Raw genomic sequence first — 21657 nt, forward strand, 5'->3', positions numbered from 1 at the left:
CAGTGACGGCCAGAAGCACCTTATTCTCATCCACTCCGTTTGGGTGTAGCACCTTAAGCCCATTGTTAACAAACTGTGCTATTGTTTGTTGGTTACTTTTTGCAAGCTGTTTTGAGTAAATCAAATGAGCCCTGCATGGAGCATCTGGATCTAGCTTGCCAATAATCACGTTTGCAATGTAACGGCCAATACTGTCAGTAGTTTCATCCACAGAAATCCATATACAAATTTCTCCAACATCTTCTCGGATTCTGTGCAATGCAGCATTGTAAGCTGAATCCACATAATTCTTGCGTAAAGTTGACGCTGCAGGAATAGACTGATGGCAGTACTTGTCAAGAAAACCTCTGAAAATAGGGTTTTCTAGTTTCCGCAAGGGGATGTTTGCTACCACAAGTACATGACACAAATCACTACAGAACTTGTTTTTTTTTTTTCGGAGGATTCACCAGATTTATTGGTTAAAAGAGTTTGCTTCAATTTTGACTTTCGTTCCACCGTTCGACATTACCTTTATGTGCGATTCCATGTGCATGCTCAGTTAAGTGAGATTTCTTAACACTCGAAACCTAATACGAGAGAAAAGGGAAATGCAGTTTAGAACCGCATATAAAAAGTATTTCGTATTACTAAAGGATAGCGATAAAAAGAATCCTGAGTGACAGGTAAATAAGAAGTCTAAGAAAAACATCAACTAACCTCCTTGTTGCATGCTTGGCAGAAAATAATTTCCCCATCTGTTGTATAATGGGCATGGGTGTGTGTGATGTCTTTAGGTTAGTTAGGTTTAAGTAGTTCAAAGTTCTAGGGGACTGATGACTTAAGATGTTAAGCCCCATAGTGCTCAGAGCCATTTGAACCATTTTTTTGTTGTATAATGCGGAAAATCTTGCAGCCACTGCCTTATATGAGTAGACTTTGAACTAGCTGTTTTCGGCATGGCGTAGTATTCTCACACACACTAGAATTTATTTTGCACTTAGAACGTCAGTAAAACTTAACACGTCGGTCGCTTGACAATGTAGTGATATGTTTTCGCTGGGGAAAAGTGAACTTGACTTTTTTTCCTGCGGTACATGGGAGCGGTAGGGGAAGTACCGTACTCGTTGCTGGACATACGGCACCTGACACATGGCTGCCCCTTCTGAACAAGAGAATGGAATCTACCGGTGCTTCAGATGAAAACATCTCACTACTGGCAAATTATTTTTCGAATCGGAAAATTGACCTATAATACCTTTCACGAAACAAGAGTAGTTTGATAGGACTGCCTGTAGACAGCAGCCAGAAAATGCGCGAAATACAGTAACTTAGCTACAGAGGTCGTCTACGATTAACATTGTGATTTTTTTTAATCCGTGCTCAGGTAAAGGCCAATGAAACCGTTTCTTTGCGAAAATACACAGCTGGCCAGAATCCTACGAACGAAATATTTTCAAATATAACATCTAGTACTCTCACGTTCGATTCTAATGTGTAACTCAAATCTTTGACCGGTTCCCATTCGCTCACCGAAGTTAAGCATTGTCGCGTACTTCGATGGATGACCATTCAACTGTGACGAGTGCTGATGGTAGTAAGGCAAGCAAAGGAACTGTAAACAGTCTCTAAGCGACCCTCGCCTTCGAGGAGACGTAAAGCCCTAAGTTTACTTCCTTTTTTTAATATTTTAAAAGAATAGAACTTCGTCAGATTAACGAAATAAGTACTTTTTAGGATTTTTGATGCAGAAATAGGCAAAATTGAGCGTCAACGTCGAAATACGCAATTTTAGGTCTTATAGAACTAACGGTATTCAGTTTAGTTAGCCATGAAACGCATAAGTACCATCTTATATGCAAGTTGGATCTTAAGAAAAAGAATAGGTTTTAACCTAAAGATCCGTGATCAGTTTTTGCGTATGAATAATAAAACACCTATAAAGAGTATTTGGTATTAATAGGGATAGCGATATAAAAAATAAGAAAAGACCGAAGTGTTAGGTAAATACGAAGCATGAGCGCATATCAACTAGCCACCTAGGTGCACGCTGGGCAGAAAATATTTTTCCCATCTGTCGTATAGCGTGGAAAAACTTGGAGTCACTGTCTTATCTGATGAAATAGGTACTTTTTAGGATATTAAAGCCAAAATGGGTAAAAATAGGCACTAACGTCGAAATAGGCTTTTTAGGTGCTATAGAATTAACGCTATTAAGTGTAAATAGTCATAAAACGCTTAAGTACAAATTTTTATGCAAACAGGAACTCAGGAACAAAATAGGTTTGTACCTAAAATCCGCGGTCTAGTTATAAATATAAAATCAAATAGGGGTAATTCAGGAGTAGGTTTAATAAGGAATAAAAAACAGCAACGCGGGTAAGCTTCTACGAACAGCATACTGAGCACATTACTATAGCCAAGATAGACACAAAGCCCACACCTGCAACAGTAGTACAAATTTACATGCCAACTATCTCCGCAGATGATGAAGAAACTGAAGAAATGTATGATGAGATAAAAGAAATTATTCTGATAGTTAACTGAGACGAAAATTTAATAGTAATGGAATTAGATTGCAGGAAAAGGAAGAGGAGCAAAGTAGTGGGTGAATATGGACCGGGGGGGGGGGGGGGTTAAAGAATGAAAGAGGAAGCCGCCTGGTAGATTTTTTTCTGCACAGATCATAATTTAATAAGAGCAAACACTTGGTTTAAGAATCATGAAAGAAGACACTGTACATGAAAGAAACCTAGAGATCCCAGAAGGGTTCAGATTGATTATACACTAGTAAGGCAGAGATTTAGAACCATGTTTTAAATTGTAAGTCATTTCCAGGGGCAGATGTGGACTCTGACCACAATTTTGGTCATGAACTGTATATTAAAGCTGAAGAAACTGCAAGAAGATAGCTATTTAAGGAGATGAAGCGTGGATAAACTGAAAGAACAAGAGGTTGTAGAGAGTTTGAGACGGAGCATTCGGGAACTATCAAAAAGAACAGGGGAAAGGAATGCAGTAGAAAAAGACTGGGTAGTTTTAAGAGATGAAATAGTGAAGGCAGCGGAGGAACAAGCAGGTAAAAGGACAATGGCTGGTAGAAATCCTTGGGTAAGACAAGTGATACTGAAATTAATCGATGAAAGGAGAAAATACAAAAATGCAGTAACTGAAGCAGGCGAAAAGGAATACAAACGTCTCAAAAAAGAGATCGACAGGAAGTGCAAAATGGGTAAGCGAAACGGGCTAGAGGACAAATGTAAGGGTGTCGAAGCATACGTCATTAGGGATAAGATAGATACAGCTTACAGGAAAATTAAAAAGAACTTTGGAGAAAAGAGAACCAGCCGTATGAATCAAGATATCAGATTGAAAACCAGTCCTAATCGAAGAAGGGAAAGCAGAAAGGTGGAAGTATTTAGAGAATCTATACAAGGCGCTGTACTTGATAGCAATATTACGGAAATGAAGAGGACTCAGCTGAAGATGAGATAGGAGATATGATACTGCGTGAAGAATTTGAAAGAGCTTTGAAAGACCCAAGTCAAAACAAGCCCCTGAGAGTAGACAGTATTCCATTAGAACTATCGATAGCCTTGGGACAAAACCCTTCGATCTGGTGAGTAAGATGTAAGAGACAGGCGAAACAGCCTCACGAAAAATATAATAATTCCAAAGAAAGGAGGTGCTAACACATGTGAAAATTACCGAACTATCAGTTTAATAAGTCACAGTTCAATATACTAACACGAATTCTTTACAGACGAATGGAAAAACTGGTAGATGCGGACCTCGGGGAGGATCTGTTTGGATTCCGTAGGAATGTTGGAACACGTGAGGCAATATTGACCTTACGACTTATCTTAGAAGAAAGATTAAGAAAAGGCAAACCTACATTTCTAGCATTTGTAGACTTAGAGAAAGCTTTTGACAATGTTGACTGGAATACTCTCTTTCAAATTCTGAAGGTGGCAGCTGCAAAATACAGGGAGCGAAAGGCTATTTACAATTTGTACAGAAGCCAGATGGCAGTTACAAGAGTCGAGGGACATGAAAGGGAAGCAGTGGTTAAGAAGGGAGTGAAACAGGGTTGTAGCCTGTCCCTGATGTTATTCAAGCAGTATACTGAGCAACTAGTAAAGGAAACGAAAGAAAAATTTGGTGAAGGAATTACAATTCAGAGAGAATAAATAAAGACTTTGAGGTTTTCGACGACATTGTAATTCCGTGAGGCACAGCAAATGACATGGAAGAGCAGTTGACCGGAATGGATACTGTTTTGAAATGAGGATATAATATGAACACCAACAAAAGGAAAACGAGGATAGTGGAATGGAGTCGAATTAAATCAGATGATGCTGAGGGAATTAGACTAGCAAATGAGACACTTAAAGTAGTAGATGAGTTTTGCTATTTGGGGTGCAAAATAACTGATGATGGTCGATGGATCAAATGGCTCTGAGCATTATTGGACTTAACAGCTGAGGTCATCAGTCCCCTAGCACTTAGAACTACTTGAACCTAACTAACCTGAGGACTTCACACACACGTCCATGCCCGAGGCAGGATCCGAACCTGCGACCGAAGCAGTCGCGCGGTTCCGGACTGAAGCGCCTAGAACCGCTCGGCCAAACCGGGTGGCGATGGTCGATGGAGAGAGGATATAAAAAGTAGACTGGCTGTGGCAAGGAAAGCGTGTTTCTGAAGAAGAGAAGTTTAACATCGAGTATAGATTTAAGTATCAGGAAGTCTTTTCTGGAAGTATTTGTATGAAGTGTATGGAAGTGAAACATGGACGATAAACAGTTTAGACGAGAAGCTAATGCAGAAGGTTCGATGGGTAGACACCGTAAGTAATGAGGTGGTACTGAATAGGAAAGGGGAGAAGAGGCATTTGTGGCACAACTTAACTAGAAGAAGGGATCGGTTGGTAGGACACGTTCCGAGGCATCAATGGATTACGAATTTACACTACTGGCCATTAAAATGGCTACACCACGAAGATGACGAGCTACAGACGCGAAATTTAACCGACAGGAAGGAGATGCTGTGATATGCAAATGATTAGCTTTTCAGAGCATTCAGACAAGGTTGGCGCCGGTGGCGACACCTTCAACGTGCTGACATGACGAAAGCTTCCAACTGATTTCTGATACACAAACAGCAGTTGACCGGCGTTGCCTGGTGAAACGTTGTTGTGATGCCTCGTGTAAGGAGGAGAAATGCGTACCTCACGTTTCCGACTTTGATAAAGGTCGAATTGTAGCCTATCGCGATTGCAGTTTATCGTATCGCGACATTGCTACTCGCGTTGGTCGAGATCGAGCGACTGTTAGCAGAATATGGAATTGGTGGGTTCAGGAGGGTAATACGGAACGCCGTTCTCGATCCCAATGGCCTCGTATCACTAGCAGTCGAGATGACAGGCATCTTATCCGCATGACTGTAACGGATCGTGCAGCCACGTCTCGATCCCTGAGTCAACAGATGGGGACGTTTGCAAGACGACAACCATCTGCACGAACAGTTCGACGACGTTTGGAGCAGCATGGACTATCAGCTCGGAGACCATGGCTGCGGTTACCCTTGACGCTACATCACAGACAGGAACGCCTGCGATTGTGTACTCAACGACGAACCTAGGTGCACGAATGGCAAAACGTCATTTTTTCGGATGAATCCAAGTTCTGTTTACAGCATCATTATGGTCGCATCCTTGTTTGGCGACATCGCGGTGAACGCACATTGGAAGCGTGTATTCGTCATCGCCAAACTGGCGTATCACCTGGCATGATGGTATGGGGTGCCATTGGTTATACGTCTCGGTCACCTCTTGTTCGCATTGACGGCACTTTGAACAGTAGACGTTACATTTCAGATGTGTTACAACGCGTGGCTGTATCCTTCACTCGATCGCTGCGAAACCCTACATTGCAGCAGGATAATGCACGACCGCGTGTTGCAAGCCCTGTACGGGCCTTTCTGGATACAGAAAATGTTCGACTGCTGCCCTGGCCAGCACATTCACCAGATCTCTCACCAACTGGAAACGTCTGGTCAATGGTGGCCGAGGAACTGGCTCGTCACAACACGCCAGTCACTACTCTTGATGAAATGTGGTATCATGTTGATGCTGCATGGGCAGCTGTACCTGTACACGCCATCCAAGCTCTGTTTTGACTCAATGCCGAGGCGTATCAAGTCCGTTATTACGGCCAGAGGTGGTTGTTCTGGGTACTGATTTCTCAGGATCTATACACCCAAACTGCGTGAAAATATAGTCACATATCAGTTCTGTTGTAATATATTTGTCCAATGAATACCCGCTTATCATCTGCATTTCTTCTTGGTGTAGCAATTTTAATGGCCAGTAGTTTTGTATTGGAGGGAGGCGTGGAGGGCAAAAATCATAGAGGGAGACGCAGAGATGAATACACTAAGCAGATTCAGAGATACGTAGGTTGCAGCAGTTATTCGGATAGCAAGAGACTTGCACAGGATTGAGTAGCATGGAGAGCTGAGACAAACCCGTCTTCGAACTGAAGACCACAACAACAACAGAGGACATACTACTCTTTTAGCCTTTCCGCATTGCTATCAGCACGACTCGAAGCGATGGCGCCAAGCGCAAGTTTGCGGAATACATTTTGATGCTTGTACGTGGCAGACTGCGGTGGCACTAATTCCCTACTGTGAGACCACATCAGCGCCGCGGCACACAGATGGAACTCGACGAGCCTTGCAGAAGAGCGACAGCTGAGCAGGCCTGGCGGCCCCTCCTGCTCGTCTGCCGTCTGCCGCGAATTTGGACGGTGGGCGGGCTTTGTGAGGAAGCGGATTACGCCGTAGGCGCCGCGTCGTATTGTCCACGGCGCGCATTGTGGCCGTAATCCCCGCTGCACCCTGCCTCCGGGTTTCGCACCTCTGCCGCTCTTGGGTCACTACAAGCGTGTGTGTGCCTCCCGCACACCGACTTACCTTCCAGTTTCGTCTTCTCAGAGCATTTGGTCCGTTAAACGCAGCTTCTGGCCCTATCGTCCCCCGTAGCAAGTTCGACTGCAGACTGACCGCTTCGTCTCCACGACGACCACACGAGCGTGTTTTCACGCAGAGTTTCAGCAGTAAGTGGCGTCCAAAATAGCGACTGCCAGTTCTTTGATGGAACTTGGAACCGCATGAAGTGAAGTGTTGTCCGGATAGAGGAGTTGTGTATATGCAGAGTCACTTCTGGACGAAAGCACTGGGAAAGGTACGATGGAAGGCCTTCATGCAAATGATCAGGGTATCAACAAGAAATTTCCCTATTTTCCCAACGCAATTAAAAAAAAAAAACTATCGGCCGAGTAGGCCTACCCCGATTAAAAGTTAACCGTGCTTAATTTGACATTTAACATTGTTCAACTCAAAATTCTGGTGCACCGACATCGATCAGAGTTATATAAAAGGGAGTTGGCCGCCGTTAAATTTGACTGTGGCTCACGCCCGGTTTTCGCGAGATGATCGGAATTCATAAATCTACGGTATTAAGCTGGTGATGCTTTTCGATGTAGTGAGACAGACTCAAGGCATCGTATACTGTATTCTACGCGTAAGATGAGCCCAGGACTTCATAAATTTATGAGTGAAACAAGGAGTGGAATTAAACTGCGCCTCCACAAGTGATTACTGTGCTTGTTTTTCTGTAGTAAGCGAACCATACGACAATCGGATTTTTATATTTTGTATATGTATGTTACGTAAAGTTCAAATTCAAATATACCTCTCCCATGGCAGTACGACGCAACACACAAGAACTCCCGACATAACAGAGTTCTAAGTTTTCCGACCACGTTTAATGTGCTGAAATTAGGTAGAACGAGTCAGACAAGCAGTGTGAGTCCTTGGTAGAGAGCTTGGTCGCTCCGTGGATGTGTGTGTGTGTGTGTGTCTGTGTGTGTGTGTGTGTGTGTGTGTGTGTGTGTGTGTGTGTGTGTGGGGGGGGGGGGGGGGGGGGGGGGTTCGATTCGATTCTAGCTGGGTAGATGTTCTATGAGCTTTGGAGTAAATTGTAAAATACAAAAAGATAGAAAAATTAATTTGTAATTTTTTACATGTTCAATCTTGATTAACAATCTTCTTAAAAAATGATAATTAAGAATTTTTGTTTACTATGAAAACCACATTTTTGTATACATATATAGTTAGAAATAAGAAGACGCGCACTATTCAAAAAAAATAACAATTATATTTGTTAGTCAGCATATATGTTATGGATTTTATATTTAAAAGATGTAATTATTTGAATTTAACGGAAAGAAGACCAATATGAAACACTATCATTTCTTCTTTTATACTGCAGCCGTCAGTCCTTTTATTTTTGAGAGCTGGTGCACTCGCACTGACCAGTTAGAGAAGTATACCCATTTCATACTTCCAAAAATTTGGTGTTCTTTTGTTTTGTTCTAGTGGGCAGGTATAAAGACACTTCTGGTTGTTGACAGCATGCAACAATGACGTCACTCACCAGCGATTGTTTAGAAAACTCGAATATAGGCGATCCGCGCGGTTTATGGCATGGCATGGCGTGACTCAAAAACAACTGTACAAAAAATTAAAACGGTTTCACAGGGGCTCCTTTTCTAATCCATGGAAGTCTATACCAGGTCTCCGCAGATACATGCTCCGCGACCATACGGTTGGCGCAAGCTTGCGAACAAAGTAGGCTACTGTGCGGCCTTCCATCGCCACGGGGAATAGGGTGGCGAGCTGTGTGGAAAATTCTGGAGGAATCTAGAATTCCCTGTCGCACTGTAAATAAATTGGCCGTGCGGTTCTAGGCTCTACACTCTGGAACCGAGCGACCGTTACGGTCGCAGGTTCGATTCCTGCCTCGGGCATGGATGTGTGTGATGCCCTTAGGTTAGTTAGGTTTAATTAGTTCTAAGCTCTAGGCGACTGATGACCTCAGAAGTTTAGTCGCATAGTGCTCAGAGCCATTTGAACCATTTTTTTTTTGTAAATAAATTAATTCTAGCGCCAGACCAGTACAAATCGGCTACTGGAAGCTTTTTCAATTTCTCATTCAGTTGTTCTACGAATCCTGATTTATTTCCCCAAAATCAATGATGCTTCGTCTGCGCGTGCGCACACACACACACACACACACACACACACACACACACACACACACACACACACACACACACACTACTACTACTACTACTACTACTACTAAATTCCATGTCAAATCTACATTTCTTGTACTTTCTTGAACGATGCTGTATATACAACCTCAACGTATGTGCTTCTGTTACCAGCACAGAAAATATACAAGAATATGCACACAGAAAGCTAAGAATATGCAATAAAATCTTTACGTAGTTCTCGTAAGCTGGTTCTGAACGCCTTGTGCCATAATTTGTGTGTGAAGCTTGAGTGTAATGTTTGACAATGGCAACAAGTGAAGTTCTGTCTACCTCATGCGGACATGGATCTTCAGCTGTAACTACCAAGTATTATTCTATTATATCACCATCCGTGAAAGGGCGCAAGGACTCCGTTAAAACTACTGCAGTCTTTTAGCTTATTCGAACGGCTCACTCATTAGATTTCATCTTTTTCTCCAGAGAGCTTCTTTTGAAGTTTTAAAACCTGTTGTACACGTTCATATCCTTCACACTTTCCGTTTCCGTATTCTTTGGCCTATTAAGACATGTAGTATCCTCATAAATTGGATTTCCTGAAGGATTCAGTGTCTTACAATACACTAAAAATTTTGGGAACCCATCTTTTTTTGTAAAACTATGGAATTCCTCGGTCTGCGGAACAAAATACGAAGACGTCGCCTTTGTTACGCAATATCGATCGGCCATTGATGCTACTAGATGACACCGCTGTCAGAGCTTGCCCTTCCCTATTCCATAGTTGGTTTTCTTCCGTGTTGGCGCGATCAAATGGTACGCGCGAGTTCCCCTCACTCCCCACCACACCGTGATTGCTCTTCTCGCAAGCAAGAGCCTGAGCAGACACGAGTACCGACGCTCAAAAATCATTGAGTTGTTAAGCCTAGTCTGGTTTTTCTCAGTCCATGTGCGCAGAGAGATGTGAAAGTCCCCCACAATGTGTTTCAGTGTGAAATTTACCCCTAATTAATCTCCCACTCTATAAAAAGTGTACGTATTAACAAAACCATATAGCCACAAACTGTTATCCAACATAAACTCGTATGCCACCCTTTGAGTGAACAGAAGCTAATTTGAACTGAACTGTAAGTGGTCTGAATACAACTTGCCTGTGTGTTACTTGCAAAACTCAAATAAAACAATTATCTGACTCTAATCAAAATTTGTACTCGCCTCGCGTCTTGACAATATTCTTGCAGATTTCTCGAAACTACAACAGCAAACACAAAGCAAGCAGCAGCTGTGCTATGCTATTTTTCTATTTTTGAGTAAATTTACTACACAATATTCAAACTGTTGCTTTCCACGTGGTGCAGTATGGTTATGCGTAACGATAAATCTTCTTTAAACAGTCGGATGGGGGAGAATAACTATTTCTATGAAATTATATTCGAAGACAACGATTTTAGAATAAATTACGTATCCAGAAAGACAAAGTAACACATCGCCTGATCCTCACACATAACACTGGTCTGAACAATACGATGCTTAACAAGGTGAACAACGATTTTAAAGGGGTACAGCGTTAATAGAGAATAACTTTGAAAACCGAACAGCTTAATCAGTTGATACAGTTAGTTCAAAGAAACTACGCCGTTATCTGTATGAAATAAAAGTTATTACTAGTTGCAGAATTACCTAATAGTTAATCCAATCGCCATCATGATCGATTATAGATTGGCAACTTAACCCTCTCTTTGGTAAATCATCCACTTCTCCGACCTCTAAATATCGTTTGACCCACTTCGCAAAGAATGTCTTTGACTTTGTAAGAATTTTAGCAGCAGCTCCGAATGTAAAAACCTCTGGATGATGTAAGAGGAACACTGCCTCGTGACGTTTCAGATTTTTGCACTCATTTTGAACTGCAACCGACGAGACAAAACATTAAACTCTCACACTGTTTATACATACACTGTTTATACATACACTGTGCAAAAGCACATTGATTACAGATTCGATGCCACTATAAGAGATGTCGCTGTGGACGTTACATGTAAAATCATAGAGTACAAAAATGGTTCAAATGGCTCTGAGCACTATGGGACTCAACTGCTGTGGTCATTAGTCCCCTAGAACTTAGAACTACTTAAACCTAACTAACCTAAGGACATCACACACATCCATGCCCGAGGCAGGATTCGAACCTGCGACCGTAGCAGTCGCACGGTTCCGGACTGCGCGCCTAGAACCGCGAGACCACCGCGGCCGGCATAGAGTACACTTTCTTGTGGAACTGACTGTATGTTAATGCACGACTAAGGGAATCGCGGTTGTCTTTTCGCAGCTCTGAGCAAGTTAATTAGCTGACAATCATCCCGACAAACTAGCTACGCAGTGCTGCATTCTCAGCTCAAACTTCTTGTCTTAAAAAAAATTAAAAATTAATATTGTTTTCGCCTTCCAGTAGATACATCATACTCATGTTTGCTGTCCTTTAAAATAAATCCTTTTTCATGTAACAGATGCAATCACAAGTACACACAGCACTGCTGAATGCGGATGTCACCTACTATCCTTCAACTAAGAATGTATCAGACTGCGCAAACGCTGTGCCACAACGGGATCGGAGATTGTTTAACAGTAACATAACTTGCTCTCTCTGACGTGCACATCGATAACTTACAAAAATCAAAAATGGCATGCCCACCTTAGACATGTGGGACGCTGTTGCATTTATAATTATTCTGTAGGGATCGTAAAGGGCATGTAAATGCGAGGAATTCACAATGTCTTACACGTAATCCCTCTAGACATAGTCTAGAGGAGGTTATGTCAGGAGGACGTGGTGGTCAATTCCCATCCATCACTGTGGAAATGTTTAGTGCAGGATATGACGACCATGAAAACTACAGTAAGACGGTGCACCAGCCTGCTGGAAGACCACGTTTGGCTGAAGGGAAAGGAACTGAGGAACAGCAGGTTGCTCAACGATGCCCGGATAAAAGGCTTCTGTTACTGGTGGCTCGATCAAGAAAATTCGTTCAACTAAGTTGAGCAGACTGTCTCTGACACACTCCCGAGAACAGTGAGCCTTTCACGAAATACGGAAGCAAATTTGTGCCGATTAACACCCACAGATATCTGAAATGTAACTTCGTCAGAGAATAGGACATTTCGTACATAGTTTTCCCCAATCCGGTCCATGAGCTCAGTATTGTCGCTGTTGTGGTCTTCAGTCCAGAGACTGATTTGTTGCAACTCTCCATGCCACTCTATTCTGTGCAAGCTTCTTTATCTCCCAGTACCTACTGCAACCTACATCCGTTGAATCTGCTTAGTGTATTCATCCCTTGGTCTCCCTCCACGCTGCCCTCCAATACTAAATAGATGATCCCTTGATGCCTCAGCGCACGTCCTACCAACCGATCCCTTCTTCCAGTCCAGTCGCGCCACATATTTCTCTTCACCCCAATTGTGTTCAGTACCCCCTCATTAGTTATGTGATCTACCCATCTAACCTTCAGTATTCTTCTGTGACACCACATTTCGAAAGCTTCTATTCTCTTCTTGTCTAAACTATTTATCGTCCATGTTTTACTTCCATACATGGCTGCACTCCATACAAATACTTTCAGAAACTACTTCCTGACACTTAAATCTATACTCGATGTTAACAAATTTCTCTTCTTCAGAAGCGCTTCCCTTGCCATTGCCAGTCTACATTTGATATCCTCTCTACTTCGACCATCATCAGTTACATTGCTCCCCAAATAGCAAAACTCATCTCCTAATTTAAGTGTCTCATTTCCTCATGCCATCCTTTCAAAGGCACTGTCCATTCCGTTCAACTGCTCTTCCAGGTCCTTAGCTGTCTCCGATAGAATTATAGTTCATTGACGAACCTCAAAGTTGCTATTTTTTCTCCATGGATTTTAATTCATATTCCGAATTTTTCTTTTGTTTCCTTTACTGCTTGCTCAATATACAGATGGAAGAACATCGGGGAGAGGGTACAACCGTGTCTCACTCCCTTCCCAATCATTGCTTCCCTTTCATGTCCCTCGACTCTTATACTGCCATCTGGTTTCTGTGCTAATTGTTAATAGCCTTTCGCTCCCTGTATTTTGCGCCTGCCACCTTCAGAATTTGCCCCGAGGTCGGCATATACCGGTTTTTCCATTCGTCTGCAAAGAATTCGCATTAGAATTTTGCTGCTGTGACTTATGAAAATTACCGAACTATCAGTTTAATATCTGTTTGCACTTACTTGCTTTGGGATTGGAATTATTAAATTCTTCTTGAAGTCTCAGGGTATTTCGCCTGTCTCATAAATCTTTATCACCAGATGGTAGAGTTTTGTCACGGCTGTCTTTCCTAAGGCTGTCAGTAGTTCTAATGGAATTTTGTCTACTTCCTGAGCCTTGTTTCGTTTAGGTCTTTCAGTGCTCCGTCACACTCTTCACGCAGTATCATATCTCCCTTTTCATCTTCATCTACATCCTCCTCCATTTCCATAACATTGTCCTCAAGTACCCTCTATGTACTCCTTCCACCTTTCTGCTTTCCCTTGCTTAGAACTGGGTTTCCATCTGAGCTCTTGATATTCATACAAGTGGCTCTCTTTTCTCCAAAGGTCTATTTAATTTTCCTGTAGGCTGTATCTACCTTAATCCCTAGTGAGATAAGCGTCTACATCCTTGCATTTATCCTCTAGCCATCCCTGCTTAGCCATTTTGTACTTCCTATCTATCTCATTTTTGAGACGATTGTATTCCTTTTTGCCTGCTTCATTTACTGCGTTTTTATATTTTCTCCTTTCATCAATTAAATTCAATATTTCTTCTGTTACCCAAGGATATCTATTAGCCCTCGTCTTTTTACCTACTTGACCTCACTATTTCATCCCTCAAAGCTACCGATTCTTTTTCTACTGTATTTATTTCCCCATTCCTGTCAATCGTTCCCTAAGGCTCCCCCTGAAATTTTCTACCACCACTGGTTCTGTCAGTTTATTCAGGTCCCATCTCCCTAAATTACCACATTTTTGCGGATTCTTCAGTTTTAATCCACAGTTCATAGCCAGTAGTTGTGGTCAGAGTCCACATCTGCCACTGGAAATGTCTTACAATTTAAAGCCTGGTTCCTAAATCCCTGTCTTACCATTATATAATCCATGTGATACCTTCTAGTATCTCCAGGCTTCTTCCATGTACACAACCTTCATGATTCTTGAACCTAGTGTTCGCTATGATTAAGTTCTATGTAAAATTCTACCAGGCAGCTTCCTTTTTCATATCTTACCCCATTCCATATTCACCTACTACGATTTCTTCCCTTCCTTTTCCTACTATCGAATTCCAGTCACCCATGACTATTAATTTTGTCTCCCTTCGCTATCTGAATAGTTTCTTTTATCTCATCACACATTTCATCAATCTCTTCGTCATCTGCAGAGCTATTGGCATATAAAGTTGTACTACTGCGGTAAGCGTGGGCTTCGTGTCTATCTTGGCCACAATAATGCGTTCACTATACTGTTTGTAGTAGCTTACTCGCTCTCCTATTTTTTATTCATTATTAAACATACTCCTGCATTACCCCTATTTGATTTTGTATTTATAACCCTGTATTCACCTGACTAGAAGTCTCGTTCTTCTGCCACCGAACTTCACCAATTCCCACTATATCTAACTGTAACCTATCCATTTCCCTTTTTAAATTTTCTAACCTACCTGCTTGATTAAGAGATCTGAAATTCCACGTTCCGATCCTTAGAACACCAGTTTTCTTTCTTCTGGTAACGACGTCCTCTTGAGTAGTCCCCGCCCGGAGATCCGAATGGGGGACTGTTTTACCTCCGGAATATTTTACCCAAGAGGACGCTCAATGTTAGTTAGCTCAGTATTAGTGATATTAGTGATGATGCTCAATACTGAATTATTGATGAAACTGCAAGTCGTCTCGCTTGAGTGCTTGAACAATTTTAACAGTCGTTTTTGAAGTGCCTTGCAAAATGTTAAGAGCAAGGAGAGCAAGGAGTGTTCAGCTCTCGTGATGCTAGGCGAACTGACTTTGATGAGCTTCTTTGAAAGGTCTCTCTGAACTCCACTGCCATTTCATCAGACGTGTGTTTGTTGCCAGAATTTGATCGTCTCTCCACACTCCCAGTGGCCAGCAACTTGTCATACAAGCGTTCATAGCCTTAACGGCTGGTGGCTGGCTTTCAAATTCACGTCGGGATTTTGTTTGGAGAGCATACCACATCAAGCATTTGACTGAGATATAGTCGCTTCTTTATCTTTAGTATCTGAAGCAAGACAACAGGAATCGTTCAGAAAAAAGTCTGCACAACTTTTTGATATGCGTTACACGATCCGCAGGTATCCATGTCTTACAGTTTAAATTGTATTTGAAAATTAGAAAGGTTTCATGTTGACATGTTCTACTTCTAGGAGAGTTCAGATAGTTGAGGAAGCATGTTCTTCCCGTACATGAACTGCATGTTCTGCTGATAGTCTTCATGATAAATGTTATGATGGGAACAGTTCAATTCAAAGGCGGAAACGACTATGTGCTGGCCACTGACAGGTTTGCAATTTTGTTGTGGCCATAAGTTCTGTTCGTCACATTGTTTCAGACGTAGGAAGTGGTCAACACCCATCTGTTGCAAGGTTAACGCTGAAAATTGAGGTGGTTCTGTGTCCTATGGTAGGGACGCCTGTATTGGACTTACCTATTGGCGGAAATCTTCATATAAAGGGAGATGACAACCAACCAACCAACAGTGTAGTTCAGTTCTAATGTATGTTCTACGTTTGAGCATATATAGCTCACAATTCGTTTACCTCTTACTTTAGCAACAGACAGCAAAAGATCATTACTCACAGTGTTGATAATGGCTGTGATGTGGGGTACGGTCACGTGGGGGGTGCCCCAGGGATCAGTGTTGGGGCCACTCCTGTTCCTTATTTATATAAATGATATTCCTTCTAGTATTACGAGTAACTCCAAAATGTTTCTGTTAGCTGATGACACTAGCTTAGTAGTAAAGGATGTTGTGTGCAACACTAGTTCGGTTCCAAATAGTGCTGTACACAACCTAAGTTCATGGCTTGTAGAAAGTAAACTAACGCTAAATTACAGTAAGACTCAGTTTTTGCAGTTTCTAACACAATTCAACAAAACCTGACTTTTAATTGCACAGAATGAGCATATGATTAGGGAACTGAACCGCTGAAATTTGTTCAAATTTCTAGGTGTTCAGATAGATAAGCTGTCGTGAAAAGCCCACGTTCAGGATCTTGTTCAAAGACTTAATGCAGCCATTTTTACTATTGGAACGGTATCTGAAATGGGTGATCGTTAGACACGAAAATTAGTCTACTTTGCTTATTTTCATTCGATTATGTCGTATGGTATCATATTTTGGGGTAACTCTTCCCAATCTAAAAGGGCATTTTTGACTCGGAAACCGGCGGTTCGGGCAGTAAGTGGTGTAAGTTCATGAGTCTGGGTATTTTGACATTGGCCTCTCAATATACATATTCCTTACTATCATTCTTGTTAACAATATTAGCTTATTCCCAAGAATAAGAAGCTTTCACTCCATTAATACACGGCAGAAATCAAACCTGCATTTGGATCGCACTTCCTTAACACTTGTGCAGAAAAGTGTGCAGTATACTGCTGCATCCATTTTCAATAAGCTACCACTCGAATTCAAAAATCATAGCAGTAATCCACACACTTTCAAATCTAAACTGAAGAGTTTCCTCATGCGTCACTCCTTCTATTCTGTCGAAGAGTTCCTTGAAAAATTAAGCTGATTGTTGTTGTATTGTAGTGATTATTTAAACTTATGGACTGACTTTTTTCGGGTTCATAAACATTTATTTTTATCTGTTATTACTTTTATGTTGTAATTTCATGAACTGATGCGTTCCATCACCTCGGAGATTCGCTCCTCAATTTCGTCCTACGGAACTTAACGTGTAACTAAATAAATAAGTAAATAAATACAAGAAGTATGTAGATGATGCAGGGGGACTGCACGAAACATTCCAGTATTACCAGAGTTGTAGGTCTATTACTGTCAGATTTAACTGTGACAAGACGAGAAGCGAAAATGCGAAGTCCTGCTTCACTGGTCGGAAATACAGTCGTAACTACAGCGCGTAATTCTACTTTCATTTATGTTTTTCGATGAGATCAGCCTTGAGCGAAACACAGCTTTCATTTCTTCTTTCTCAAGGCGGGTCTCAAGCAAAAACAAATTTATTTACAAACAAACGCGCGTGTTAGAGCTTCAACCTCAAAATTGATTCTACTTATGTGCAAAGAATGCTATTGGCCTAAAACAGGATGTTTCCCAAAATATTATCGCATAAAATATCAGTGAATGGACAAATGTGATTAGAAGAAGGGATCGGTTGATAGGACAAGTTCTGAGATGTCAAGGGATCACCAATTTAGTATTACAGTAAAGTGGAGGGAGAGGGGGGGAGGGGTCGTCGAGGGAGACTGACAGATGAATACAGTAAGCAGTTTCAAAAGGATGTAGGCTGCAGTAGTTATTCAGAGATGAAAAGGCTTGCAGAGTATAGTGTGACATGGAGAGCTGTATCAAGCCAGACTTTGGACTGACGACCACAACGGCACAGCTAGTTCACTTGTGGAAAATTTTGTTATAAATTTTAACGGTAGCATCATTTACGATTTTCCCTCTTGATACTTCTAGAGCAGCAACAGTAATGGGCTCATAACAGCACACTACAGAAAATGCACTCGTGGCTTCTTCCGTTGCAGAAAATGTAGCGTCGCAGTGTGTGTTACTGGAACATAGTAGTGCAGTTCTTGCAGCCGGGTTCTTAAATAGGAACTAAACTATGACGGTGGTGAACAAACTGTCCCATTAAAAAATAATTCCTCTAATAGAATGTTTGACACAATGAATTCGATAAATTGCAGAAGACCCTAGCTAGTGATAAACTTGATCATCTAAAAATTTTACTTGGTGCTCTGTGAAAGTACAAACAGCTGCCTCGTTTGAGCACCCCTTTTGAAATTCAAAGTGTGATTGACTAGGTATGTTATTACTGCATAGACAGATGTTAACCCTTGAGTGCATTACCCTCTCAGAAATATTGAAAATAGTTAATCCAGCGAGACTGGCCTGTAGCTGTTCGTAGCTTTGGAACTGATTTCCTTATAGGGAGGCCTCATCTGCCATATTAATCTGTCTGAGGAAATACCCTTAACGATTTATGGCACGATTAAGAACATGACTATTATAAGGCCACAGCCTTTTAGTGTCTTCGAGGTATCAGAGACTCCATATGAATTTTTACTTTTGTAGGTCTTGATAACTTTCCTTATTTCGGGTGTGGATGGGTGACAAATATATATTTCAATAAATTTCCTCAGTGTTGCTTCCTCAGATCACTCTTTATCTTGTGCATCTTTTTCTGACCTACGTTTGGAAAGTAATTACTAAAAATATACAGCACGCACTTTTGATAATGCTCCCTTTATCTTTAATCGAAATAGTTCCATGCTCTCTCTCTTCTTCCAAAGTCTCAGTTTTGATTTCTCTTTTTAATTTCACATTGATTTTATTTTATTGTGTGGTCTGACAGTTTCTGCCAAATGTAATCTTTGCACGTACCGGGTGTCTACAGATGGAGGTTACATCCTTGGTAGGCCAGGAACAGTATCATTACTCGTCAACCTAAATAACCAGACATCATTATAAAGTATATGTTAATAAACAAAAGACGCTAAACATGATTTCTCGCCATGACTTTAATGAAGTTTAATACATCTTAAAGGCACAAATGACACCAACGTCTTCTGTACACACCAGCAAATCTATTTTTTACAGCTTTCTCATATCTAGAGCAGGTGGGCTTCAACCAACACCCACTGGAAATCAACAGTAAAGCTTGAAAGGTGGAAACGGTAATTCGATTACGGATGCCGAAAATAAGGCGACAAGATGGAAATAGTACTAGAAGAAATTTCGTAGTTTGTTTTCCGTAGTCTGCCCAAATCACTTAAATATCGGAATGGTCCGTCGAAAAGGACACGGCCGATTTCCTTTCCCGATCCGGGCTTTTACTCAGTCCCTAATGATCTGCTCGTCGACTGGACGTTAAACGTAACCCACCTTCCTTGTTCCAGCACCATCACGCTGCTTTTCACTAACAACTTGGCGCTTGCGTCGCTGGCCTTCTTGCTGCTACACGGTGTGCCGTCTCTCGTGTTGCAGGCACAACGACTTACCGCACAACCTGCGCCTGCTTACGCATAACCAGCTGAGCGCCGTGGACTTCCGCAGGAACTTGCGCACCGACGCCGTCTGGAACTGCTCCAGCTGCTTCACCGACATACCGCGCCTGCGGGCGGGCTTCGTCGGGGCACAGGTCAGTCACGTTGTCTCCTCGCGTCCTCTGTTCCACTTCTTACTGTTTCTCAATCTAGGCAGCGCCGTACAGAATGAGTTGCGACACAGGCCCACGCCAAGGGAGCACGCACAGAGGGGGCCCAAAACTGACCAGAAAGCAATACGTTTTAAGAAGTAACCGGGACAGATACAAGAGTCCTCGTACCCCTCGTGTTGCCCTTTAATACCTCCGAGAAGAAACCCTACCCTCACCCCGCGGCTGTTAAACACAGTGTCATTTCGTCCAATTAGCATCATAAACAAGCATATAATAGCAAACAGACTTCTGATATCGTGTAAGTCTGCAGGCTTTCGTGGCCGTTGTCACTGAAGTTAAATTCTTCTGGGTTTTTTGGCCACGTCATTTTTCCTCTAAAATGTTCGACGTTTCGACCCCTCTGCTGGGATCTTCCTCAGGATCTTCTGGTGTCCACTATTGCTAGAACACTGTCAGAGAAGAGTGTCGCGTCCTCTTATAAAGGGGGAGTTTTCAAGCGTTCGTGTTGGAGAAGTGATAGTAATGGTCATATTACAAATGTATCGTCCACATAGCGGAGCCAGCAAGAAGGCTTCAAAGGAGCACAACTCAACGCTTGTTGGTCAAAATGTTCCATAAAAAACGTCAGCTGCAACTGGCGAAATGGGTGAGCCCATAGCAAGGCCGTCAGCCTATTCATAGAATTCATCATTGTATTTTAAATAGCTCGAACGAAGACATAGTTCAATTAAGTCACAAACATCTGGAGTAAGATTCTTTCTTACGATCTCCATTGTACCTGATACTGGGACGTTAGTAAATAACGATGTCACATCGAAGCTAACCAGAATGTCACCTGCAGATATCCTCAGTTTCCTCACAATTTACAAAAAATATTTCGAATCTTTTTAAAAAGTATTTGTTTTACCAATTAGATGTCTGTTTGCTAGGTAAATGACGTGCTAAAAAATAAGTAGGTGAGTTAATCCCACTGACTATATGTCTCAAAGGAACCGATTCCTTATGTATTTTCGGTAGTCCGTACATTCTGGTCGAGACAGGTATTCGAGGTGTTAGATTCTTTGTAGTAGAGCTGTCCAGTCTACATCTACATGACTACTCTGCAATTCACAATTCTGGTGTCTGATATCAGTTTTTTCACTTTCCGAACGATTCTATTCGTCGGATCGCTTTTTAACTTGCGATACACAGGATGAGCTAGTAGTTGTTTCACCTTCCTGTGATAATCCACAGCGTCCAAAACAAAAGTAGCATTCCCCTTACCCGATTTTGTTAGAAGGATGCTTTCGTTTCTCATGAGCTCAATAAGAGATTTCCTTTCCTGCGCCTTTATGTTGCTTTTCGGAGGTTTCGTTTTCCGTAGAACTCTCGACACGTCTTACTTCTTCGGCCTGCACCTTCGGAAGACGAAACATGGATGCTTCGACGGCACTTACGACTGATGCGCATTTTTCACTGGCGGCAGCTCTCTCACCCAAGGACTGGGATAAAGTGGACAGAATAACATTTGATCATTCAACAAGGTTTTTAAATTTCAGTGCTCTGGAACAAAAAGAAGTTCGAGAAGCTAGCGGTTAAAGTTCAGAAGGAAGACACTACTGTGGCTCCGAAGCGAGTATATACATTTTTTATGTGACCAATACTATCACTTCTCCAACACGAACACGTGAAAACTCCCCTTTATAAGAGGACGTGACACTCGTCTCCGATAGTATTCTAGCAGTAGTGGACACTGTAAGATCCTGAGGAAGATCCCAGCAGAGCGGTCGAAACGTCGATCATTTTAGAGAAAAAATGACGCGGCCTAATAATCCAGAAGATTTTAACTTCTGGTATTTTGTTTGTATTGGTCTCGGATTGTTCACCCGGGTGCTGTCGTTCACGTAACACGGTATTTCGACAGCGTGCTGTGTCGTCATCTTCATGTGGTAGCTGTGGGATGAGCATCTTCGCCACATCGCACTTCCTTTACACTCTTTGTCTCCCCACACTTTTCTCTCTACCTGGCAGCACCTGCGTTGGCTGCAGCGGTGGAGGGGACGCTGTCGCCGAATGTTCGGCGCAAAGTCCTCTTCCTCAATACTTCCGCCACCCCTGTCGGTTGCGGATGACGCTGCCGGCAGATTTTAGCACTG

At 42.1% G+C, this 21657-nt stretch overlaps 1 protein-coding gene across 1 annotated transcript in view; it reads left to right on the forward strand.

Moving 5' to 3' along the window:
- Positions 1–21657, forward strand: part of LOC126278507 (dipeptidase 1-like) — a 439923-nt gene that overhangs the window by 249201 nt on the left and 169065 nt on the right. Inside the window, exon 3 of the mRNA XM_049978668.1 lies at positions 19351–19504. Within this exon, the coding sequence (XP_049834625.1) occupies positions 19351–19504 (154 nt within the window). The remainder of the gene's footprint in view (positions 1–19350; positions 19505–21657) is intronic.

Source organism: Schistocerca gregaria, chromosome 6, assembly GCF_023897955.1.
Source record: "Schistocerca gregaria isolate iqSchGreg1 chromosome 6, iqSchGreg1.2, whole genome shotgun sequence".
Classification (NCBI taxonomy): Eukaryota; Metazoa; Arthropoda; class Insecta; order Orthoptera; family Acrididae; genus Schistocerca; species Schistocerca gregaria.